The sequence below is a fragment of the Girardinichthys multiradiatus genome, chromosome X (genome assembly GCF_021462225.1).
Source record: "Girardinichthys multiradiatus isolate DD_20200921_A chromosome X, DD_fGirMul_XY1, whole genome shotgun sequence".
In the NCBI taxonomy this organism is placed as follows: Eukaryota; Metazoa; Chordata; class Actinopteri; order Cyprinodontiformes; family Goodeidae; genus Girardinichthys; species Girardinichthys multiradiatus.
Genome location: NC_061817.1, coordinates 20,633,385 through 20,642,631, shown reverse-complemented (window position 1 = coordinate 20,642,631; position 9,247 = coordinate 20,633,385). Strand labels below are relative to the sequence as shown.

General features: G+C 40.0%; 1 protein-coding gene across 4 annotated transcripts; it reads right to left on the bottom strand.

Moving 5' to 3' along the window:
- Window positions 1-3,620: 3,620 nt before the first annotated feature.
- LOC124862706 (dynein regulatory complex subunit 3-like) lies at window positions 3,621-9,166 on the bottom strand. Of its 4 annotated transcripts, none has more exons than XM_047356773.1 (13): window positions 9,075-9,105; window positions 8,878-8,984; window positions 8,598-8,763; window positions 8,391-8,507; window positions 6,425-6,591; window positions 6,184-6,330; window positions 5,959-6,033; window positions 5,730-5,839; window positions 5,461-5,635; window positions 5,227-5,358; window positions 5,075-5,113; window positions 4,115-4,225; window positions 3,621-4,027 (listed from the first exon to the last, which is right to left on the bottom strand). In XM_047356773.1, exons 3-13 carry the CDS (start codon window positions 8,746-8,748, stop codon window positions 3,932-3,934), a joined length of 1,320 nt encoding a protein of 439 aa, XP_047212729.1. In that variant the 5' UTR covers window positions 8,749-8,763; window positions 8,878-8,984; window positions 9,075-9,105; the 3' UTR covers window positions 3,621-3,931. The 4 variants fall into 4 exon arrangements, with proteins under 4 accessions (XP_047212729.1, XP_047212730.1, XP_047212731.1 ...); XM_047356774.1 differs by having other exon boundaries at window positions 8,598-8,760; window positions 9,075-9,096; XM_047356775.1 differs by lacking the exon at window positions 8,878-8,984 and having other exon boundaries at window positions 8,598-8,760; window positions 9,075-9,166.
- Window positions 9,167-9,247: the final 81 nt, after the last annotated feature.

Sequence of the window (9,247 nt, the reverse complement as noted above, 5' to 3'; positions counted from 1 at the left end):
TCTGTTACAGCTTTTTGCCAAATTAAAAATGTTTTTTAAATAACTTTAAAACGGCTAAAACACGTTTTAAATGTTATTGAAGATTTGAGATTAGTAATGTAAAGATTTTTTAAGCAGTAATTTATCTACAGTCCCTATGTAAAAGTATCTATACCCCTTGCACTTTTTCTTTTTATGGGACAACCCCATACTGGATTTTCTGTGACAGACCAACAGTTAAAGCTTAGTTAGACTGGATGGGGAGTGAAATACAATTTTGATATCTAACAGCATCTCAACATATATGCTTTGAGCTGAACTATATTAATTTTAGTTCTGGCTGTATTATGGTTCTAAAATCCAGTGGGAAGGTGAACTAATGCCCAAGTCTCAAGTCTGTTGCTAAAGAAAAGCATCCCCACAGCATGATGCGGACACCACCATGTTTCACAACAGGCATGGTTTCTTCAAGATGATGTGCAGTATTAGGGTGTTTTCACACTTGCCACTTTTGGTCCGCTTTAAACGGACCAGAGTTCGTTTCCCCCCTTGGTCCGGACCTTTTGGGCAGGTGTGAATACACCCAAGCGAACCCTGGTCCGGACCAAACAACCGGACCGAGACCCACTTTTTGAGATGGTCTCGGTCCGCTTCCAAACGGACTCTGGTGCGGTTCGCTTATGGTCTGAATACAAACCGGCCCCGATCCGAACCAACTACAAAAAGCGTACGTCTCTTTGGGCATAAAAAGCCACCGTAGCCGGTAGCAAAGGTGTGTGTTGTAAGGTAATCATACCTGATAAACTGTGTGTTGCTTAGCAACGCTACTGGCTTGTTGTGGGAGGAGACACGTCGGCGTTCAGCACGCATTCTCCGACGGGGTTCCAACATTATAAAGGGAACATCTCAAAGTCTGTGTTGAATGAGCTGAACTTCAGTCTCACAATAATATTGCAGCTGTAATAACGGCTTAAATATGCAGAACAGAGGAGCTGCACGCAGCACGTCTACAGATGTTTTCCTCAATTTCCGGGTCTGTGCTCTGTCCCGCCCCGTCATTTCTGTCCAATGGGAACAATGATCGTCACCCGCGTGGCTTTGTTTACAAGTAATAGTTCACTTGCAAAAAGTACAATGTGAAAACAAACCACACCAAATGAAAAAAATAAAGTTAGCTTTTGGCCCGGACCAAACAAGCGGACCAAATTACTTTCCTGGTGTGAATACAACCTTAGATTATCACTCATGGTAGAGGCTGAAAGGTATAATTTTAACCTCATCTGACCAAGGCACCTTCTTTCACATGTTTGCTGTGACCAATACATTAATTGAGGCAAACATAAGACAGGGCTTTCTTTTGACAATGACTTACTATTGGCTATTATTCTGTAGGGCCCAGATTAACGGATTGCAAATCTATTAGTTGTCCTTTTGCAGATTCTACTATTTGAACAGTGGATCTCCGAAGCTCCTCCAGAGTAACAATGGGCCTGCCATCTCTTCCGTCGATTTTGATGGGCAATGTGAGATTGTTGGGAAACAAGTTGGATGAACTCCAAGCCCTACAAAGGACCCAGCCAGAGTACCGGGCATGCAGTATCATGTGTTTTACTGAGACATGGCTGCAGGATCATATCCCCGACTCCAGCGTCTCTCTGCCGGGCTTTTTAACCATACGAGCAGACAGAGATTTAAAGAGGAGCGGCAAATGTAAAGGAGGTGGACTGGCAGTACTTGTGAACAACAGATGGTGTAATCCAGGACATGTTACTGTGAAGTGTCATCTTTGCAGTCCAGATATTGAACTGTTGGCAGTAAGTTTTCGTCCATATTATGTACCCAGAGTTCACCAGTGTTATTTTGGTAACAGTTTACGTTCCGCCTTCCGCTGTTGCTGACACTGCATGTGATGCCATCAGCTCAGTTGTTGCTAAGCTACAGACACAAAACCCCAATGCTTTTGTGGCAATTTCTGGTGATTTTAACCATGCTTCACTCTCTGCTACACTTCCAACGTTTCAACAGTTTGTCAGCTGCTCTACCAGAAAAAACAAAACATTAGATTTGTTTTATGCAAATGTCAAGGACTCATACATCTAGCACAACCTCCTCTAGGCAAATCAGATCACAATCTTGTTTTTCTGTGCTCGAAATATAAGCCCCTTGTTCAGAGGCAACCTGTAATAAAGAGGACTGTGAGAAAATGGTCACAGGAAGCTGAAGAAGCTCTGCAAGGTTGCTTTGAGGCTACAGACTGGGACGCACTGTGCCAGCCACATGGAGAGGACATCAATGCCATGACTGAGTGTGTAACCGACTATATAAACTTCTGTGTGGATAACATCATCCCCACCAGAACCGTGAGATGCTTCCCCAATAACAAACCTTGGATCACCAGTGACCTGAAGGACCTGCTTAACAAGAAAAAAAGAGCCTTCAGAGAGGGAGACAGAGAATTATTGAGGAGTATACAGAAACAACTTAAAGTCAAGATAAGAGACAGCAAGGAGGTGTACAAGAAGAAGCTGGAGAGCAGGCTCCAGCAAAACAATATCAGAGATGTGTGGACAGGGATGAAGAAGATCACAGGCTTCAAGCAGAAGGATGATCAGACCGATGGAGGTCTGGACAGAGCCAATGAACTGAACGTATTCTTCAATAGGTTCAGTTCAGAAACCAGCTTTGCATCCTCCTCTCCTGCCCACAGCCAAACAGACATCCCACCCTCCTTTGACCCACAGGACCCACAGCTGTCTAGTAACACCTCACATTTTTTATCTTCCACCTCAGCCCTAGACCTTTCTACATGTTTACCTTCAACCATATCAGAAGATGCCGATGCTTCCTTTGCTTCCCCCTTCCACCTGTGTGTCTCAAGAAGTCAGGTGAAGAGACAACTGGAGAGACTGAATAGGAATAAGGCTGCAGGTCCAGATCATGTCAGCCCTAGAGTCCTGAAGGCCTGTGCAGAGCAGCTCTGTGGGATTCTGCAGCACCTCTTCAACCTTAGCCTGGCCCAGAAGAAGGTTCCGGTGTTGTGGAAGACCTCCTGTCTTGTTCCGGTACCAAAGAAAACTCACCCATCAGTCCTCAATGACTATAGACCTGTTGCCCTGACGTCTCACATCATGAAGGTCCTAGAGAGACTCCTGTTGGCCCACCTGAGACTGTCCTACAACAACAGAGTGTCTTCAGTCAGAGGCTTCTTCAGATCTGCTGTAAGACGGAGCACTACAGGAGATCCTTCCTGCCCACAGCCATCAGCATCTACAACGGCTCTTTGAGAAAACCTTCATAATATGAGCTATAACAACATTTAATTTCCCTTTGGGATTAATAAAGTATTTTTGAATGGAATTGAATTGGCTACATTAATGCTCTCCTTGTCTGGCCTGTCAGCTTAGGTGGACTGCCATGACCAAATTTTCTTTCCCTTTTAGAATAATGGATTGAGGGTCTATAATATATCCCTATTTCAAGCTTCTCCTGAACCCTGATCAAACCTTTATCCCTGACCTCTCTACAGTGTTTCTTCATCTTTATGATGCCATTTATTTTCAAATGTTCTCTAACCTTTGTTCTAAACCTCTGAGGCCTTCACAGAACAATTGGATTGATTCTACAAATAAATTAGACACAGGTGGACCAAATGTTTTATTTAGTGGTATCAGAGCACAGGGGGCTGAATATGCATGCCACAGTTTCAGTTTGTTGTTTAAAAATAATGAAAAAAACCCCGTAGAATTTTCTTTGACTTCACAAATATGCCCCAAACACATTGGTCTATCCCAAACATTTGCAAGGGTCTGTATCTGTAATAACACATTTTTTAGCTAAAAACAGGGAAAAATAAATGGACAAATGCTATTATTACTTATTTGCTAAATATTGTAGCAGTGCAGAGATTGTAAGAGACATTTCTTCTCTGGTGCAATGAAATCTTGTAATAATATCAATCCAAGTCCTTTAGTTGTTTCCTCAAATAGTCGACATATCGGTGAATGTCTGAGATGCGGACTCGGTTCCTCTGTTCCTTTTTATCCTGAAGCTGCAATAGTGCATAAAGATGGGAATTGCCGAGCGGTTGTCGTTTAACTTGAACATAGACTTGTCTGTTTAATGTGAGGTTCTTTACCTCTTTAATGAGAGCTGCTTTCGAGTCATTAACTCGTGTAACCTGATTTTCTGTTTCATTGATTGTCTCAAGGAGGTCATCATGGCTGGCTGAATCTTTGCCTGTAAACACCTACACATAAAGAAATATTCATTCTCAGTAGCTTTTTTCACATTTTGATAATAAACACATTGTTGGTTACAATAACTGACTTCTCTGGTAAAGATGTGTAAAAACCTTAAAATGATTTCTGTATAAATAGAACATGACACAGATCAGATGAAATCTATTCTGCAAAACATACCCCAGGCGGCTCGGGTGTGAAACAAAGAATGAATACATGAAAAAGAAACTCATGCATATTGTTAAGTATGGTGAAAGATCTATGATGTTGTGGGACTGTTTCTCACCCAAAGGCCCCGGGAGCCTAGTTAGAGTGCATGGCATCAGGAACTCTTTTTACACATCTTTACCTGGGGTGCCATGGATATGGCTGGCATTGTATTTTCCTGCTCACATGGTAAATAGCATATATAGCGCTTTATCAAGTCAGAGAACCCCAAAGCGCTATACACCAAGATCAGTCATTCACCCACTCACACACTGACAGTGGTAGGCTACATTGTAGACTGACAGAAGTGGGGCTGTCATACAGTCAGCGCCACTGGGAGCAAATAAATGATGACCACCATCAGCAGGCAAGGTGGGCGAAGTGTCTTGCCCAAGGATGGACAGAGTGGGGGTTCAAGCCAGCAACCCACTGGTCACAGGACGAACCCCTACCTGAGCCACCGTCACCCCTTTTTTCATCAGTTCAAAGAAGAAATGTACTAAAACACTAAAAAAGTAAAACAATTGACTGCAGTAGTCCCATTATCAGCTTGGGAGGCAGCTAAAGATTCCAAGAAAATTGAAGTCTTTGTCATTTTAACTTGAACTCATAACTAACTTTAACTAATAGCATCAGTAAAAGTTACCCACTATCTCTGAGATGCAGCTTTCGAGGAGTTTGATGTTGTACTGAAATAAAAAGAAACAGCAGAGAAGTTAAGTAAAGAATTTCATCTAAACCCACGTATTAGATCACTAGATAAAATAAAAGCATTTAAAAACACAATCTTATGTAGACTTACGTTTAGATTTCCAACCAACTCAAACTCCATATTCAAGAGGCTTTCACAGAGCTGTGAGATTTCATCACTGCATTTGTTGATTTTGATTTTTTTTAGCTCTGGGTCTTCTAGCTTCTTTATTTCGATTCTCCTCTAGAACGTTTGAAACTCATTAGACGACAAGGATAAAAATAATAAGAAGGCAGTGAAAATATACAATGATTTACTGTACATATAGCAATTTGGTCAACTTGCCTGTTTGTCCGGCTCATCAAACTCTGCTAGAATCTGTGACGCCCTCTGCTGGTAGTAAGTCTCAGTCTCAATCTGACCAGAGAAGAAAGAGTTCAGCTCTGCCTCCATTTGTTTGTGCTCAGCTGAGTCTACAGGAAATATCTGTGAGCACAGCTCAAAAATTGGGCTCTCAGCTGTAAGTGCAAAGTCAAGGAATCTGTGGGATTTAGTCAGTTTGAGCTGTCTGATAAAAGACTACATCAGCTTGGTTCAAAGAAAACAAAGGATATGTCTGAGGCGTCTGAGCCACTCCTGGAAGGCAGTGTGGCTCTGTTGCCTTTGTATCGTCGTTTACCTTGCTGTGAAATGAACTTTGTACAATATTGTTAACAAATGCATCCTGTAAAAGGGAAGAACTTAAATTAGACAAAAATGCAAGAAATAAAATGTGCACACTTGGAAAAATGGTATGTAAAAATACGATCATTATCAAACTTTGTGTATTTGTAGCTGAGTTACCTGGTTTTGCGCCTGCAACTCTTCGAGTGTAAATTTCTTGAGTTCAATTTGGTATTTTATGATGGCTTCATCTCTCTGTAATTTTCACAGACAGAAATGGCTAACTTTTACTAACTGTATGGATCATCAATATGGGGCCACAAATCTGGCTAAACTGATGCTTAAAATAGAATTATTGTGCAAACCTCCTTAAGAAAACAGAGGAATCCAAGAGTTTAGACTTACCATCTTTTGACCGATTAAAATGTTGTCTAAGAGGGTCACATTTGGGAAGAAGGCAGCAACATAAAGCGAGTGATCGTCCTTCTCTGTTAAAGGATTTCCAGCGATGGAGAGCTTGAACAAGCTTTTAAACCTCCTGAGGTAGAGCAGCTTTCGAAATAAATAAGACGTACACAATGTCAGATACAAATTCAATAACTTTACATAAAATGTAAGTTATTTTCCTTAAGAAACAAAATCTTACAATGTCTGTCCGTCTGATGAGGTTTTTTGAAATGAAGAAGTAACTGAGGTTCTCAAGTGTATCCATGTTGTTAAGGAGAGAGATTTGGTTGTAGGCCAAATTCAGCAGTTCAAGCTTCTTCAGGGACTCCAGACCCTCAATGTTCTTGATCCTGTTACACGACAGATCTACAAATACATTTAAAACAACCATCAATGATTTCTGAGAGTACCCTGCCTTGTGAAAGTGCTCATACCCCTTAAATTTAAAAATGTAAGTTAAATTTAATTTCCCTTTGGGATTAATAAAGTATTTTTTAATTGAATTTGAATTTGAATTTAAATGTTCCCACATTATTTCACGTTACAATCACAATCTTGAAAACATATTATTAGGATTTTTTTCAGGCTAGAACAACAGGAAGCAGTGCATAGCTGTGAAGTGGAAGTTTAAACATTTTTTGCACCAAGTTCGTAAACAGAGTCCATGTGTAAATTAATTTCAGTAGCCGAGGACCTGTCCTGTGAAGTTCTCAGATGTTTGTTTGTGAACACTAATGAATAAAAACACACCAGACCAGTCTGGGATAAAATTGTGAAAGATTTTAAAACAGGCTTAAGTGCTAAAACAAAATCCCAAATTGTGAACAGTTCACTGAAAGTGTATGACACAAATGCAAACTTACCAAAACGACCTAAACTGACAGATTGGGCAAAGAGATCCTTACTCATATAAGCAGCCAAAGGGCACCATGGTAACTCTGGAGGAGGTGGAATGATCTAGAGCTCAGGTGGGAGAACTATTAGTTGTGCACTCCATAATTATGATGGTCTTTGTGGAAGAGTAGCACAAATACAGTTTTATGAAGTCCTGTTTGCAGTTGGCCACATGGCATGCAGGGGACACAGAAAACATGTGGAAAATGTGATCTTGTCACATGAGGCCAGAATTGACCTTTTGCAAACATGCAAATGCTATATGTGGAGGAAGAGTAACAATGCACATCATCAGAGGCGATTTTTGATCTTGGCCATTTGGGCAGTTTCACAGGGTTGCATTAGAAAGAGGGATGCACAGAAACAAACACAATGTGCCCTATTTCTTCTATCCATGAACTGTCAATGGGGAGTTGGTGCCCCCATATGTTGAGTAGGCATACCCTGCTGAGAATAGAAAGACTTGGTTATTTGCACTGCATTTTATCTAAGGCCAGCATTTTAGAGCCCTGCCAATGGATATAACCATGAAAACATAATCCCCATTGTAAAACACAATCTAAAGCTTTGTGACAATATATATATTTTTTTTTTACATCAGGGGCAGTGAAGCTGGTCATAGTTGATGCAGCTAAATACAGGGCAATCCTGGACAAAAACCTGTTAGATATTCAGGAAGACTTAGTAATGGGCCAGAGATTCATCTTCCGGTAGAACAACCCTAAACATACACCCAAAGTTACAATGGAATGGTTTTGACCATGTGTTAAAATGTCCTAGTTAAAGTCTAGACCTAAATCCAATCAAGAATTGAAAGCAATACTTTGAAATGCTGTTTATAGATACTATACATCCAATCTGACTGAGCTTGAGCTATTTTGTTAAGAAGAATGGGTAAATATTTCAGTCTCTAAATATGCATAGCTAGAAGAGACATACCCCAAATCATTAGAAGCTGTACTTAGCAAAATATGGTACTGTAAAGTATTGGCTCAAAGGGGCTAAATACAAATGTATGCAACACTTTTCGGATTTTGATTTTGATTTAGAAAAAAATGTGAAAACTTTATATCCTTTACATTGTCATTGTATTTCATAATTATGCATCACTTTGTGCTGGTCTACTATATAAAACCCTAGTAAAATACAGTTAGATTTGTGGTTGTAATGTGACCAAATGTAAAAAAAGTTCAGTAGGTATGAACACTTTTAAAAGATTATCCAAGACACAATGGTAACATGAAGCGAAAATGAATGAAATAGTCTCCTACTAAGCCAGGTCAGATTAGTCAGATGGTCCAAGCCCCAGATCTTCTCTATGAAGTTGTTATTAAGATCCAGTCTTACCAAAGATGTAAAATCATGTATGAAGTCCATCTTCATGATGTCTGGAAACGACAACATGAATCCGTTCACAAAATTAGACCCAAAACTTTGTCATGCAGCAAATGAATAGGAAATTGTGTTTTCCTTTTTACCTTTGAATTCTAAGACCAAAGTGATGAATTCACTATGGTGAAGACTCTCAAGACTGTATTTGTGTAGGGCCCGTTTTTCATTTTCAGTGAGTTGTTCAACTAAAGCTTCCTGCAGGAACTCCTCATCCATGGAAGAAGAGTCCGAATCCATGTTGTTTAGACTCTGCTGAAGTCACAAATTATTCCAAACTAAAACTTTTGATGAGTTGACAAAGATTAAGCTTACTATTATCCTCATTTTAACTACCTAAATGTAAATGTTCGTAACATGTTTACTTACCAGGGACAACGAAATAGACTGATTACTTTTACTTTGTATTAATATAAAGTATATAAAAACAGCCGGGTTGCCCTGTTTTACCCTGTTACTTAGCAACAGACCGATTCCTTTAAGTAAAAGCAAAAGTACGTTGTTTGAATAATAATTTGCTAAAATAATTAAACAACTCAGCAGTATATTTTGGTGTGAAGCATTACCTTTATGTTAAGTCTCTAAAAGAGGTTGCCGGGTAACGGTCTTCCCTCAGTTTATACCATGTTACCTAGCAACGGGCTCTTCTTCTTCGGTTAATTTTTTGGCGGTTTACAATACCAGTGTATTACCGCCATCTGTCTGGTTGAGGTGTGAACCACTTAATATAAATGTAATC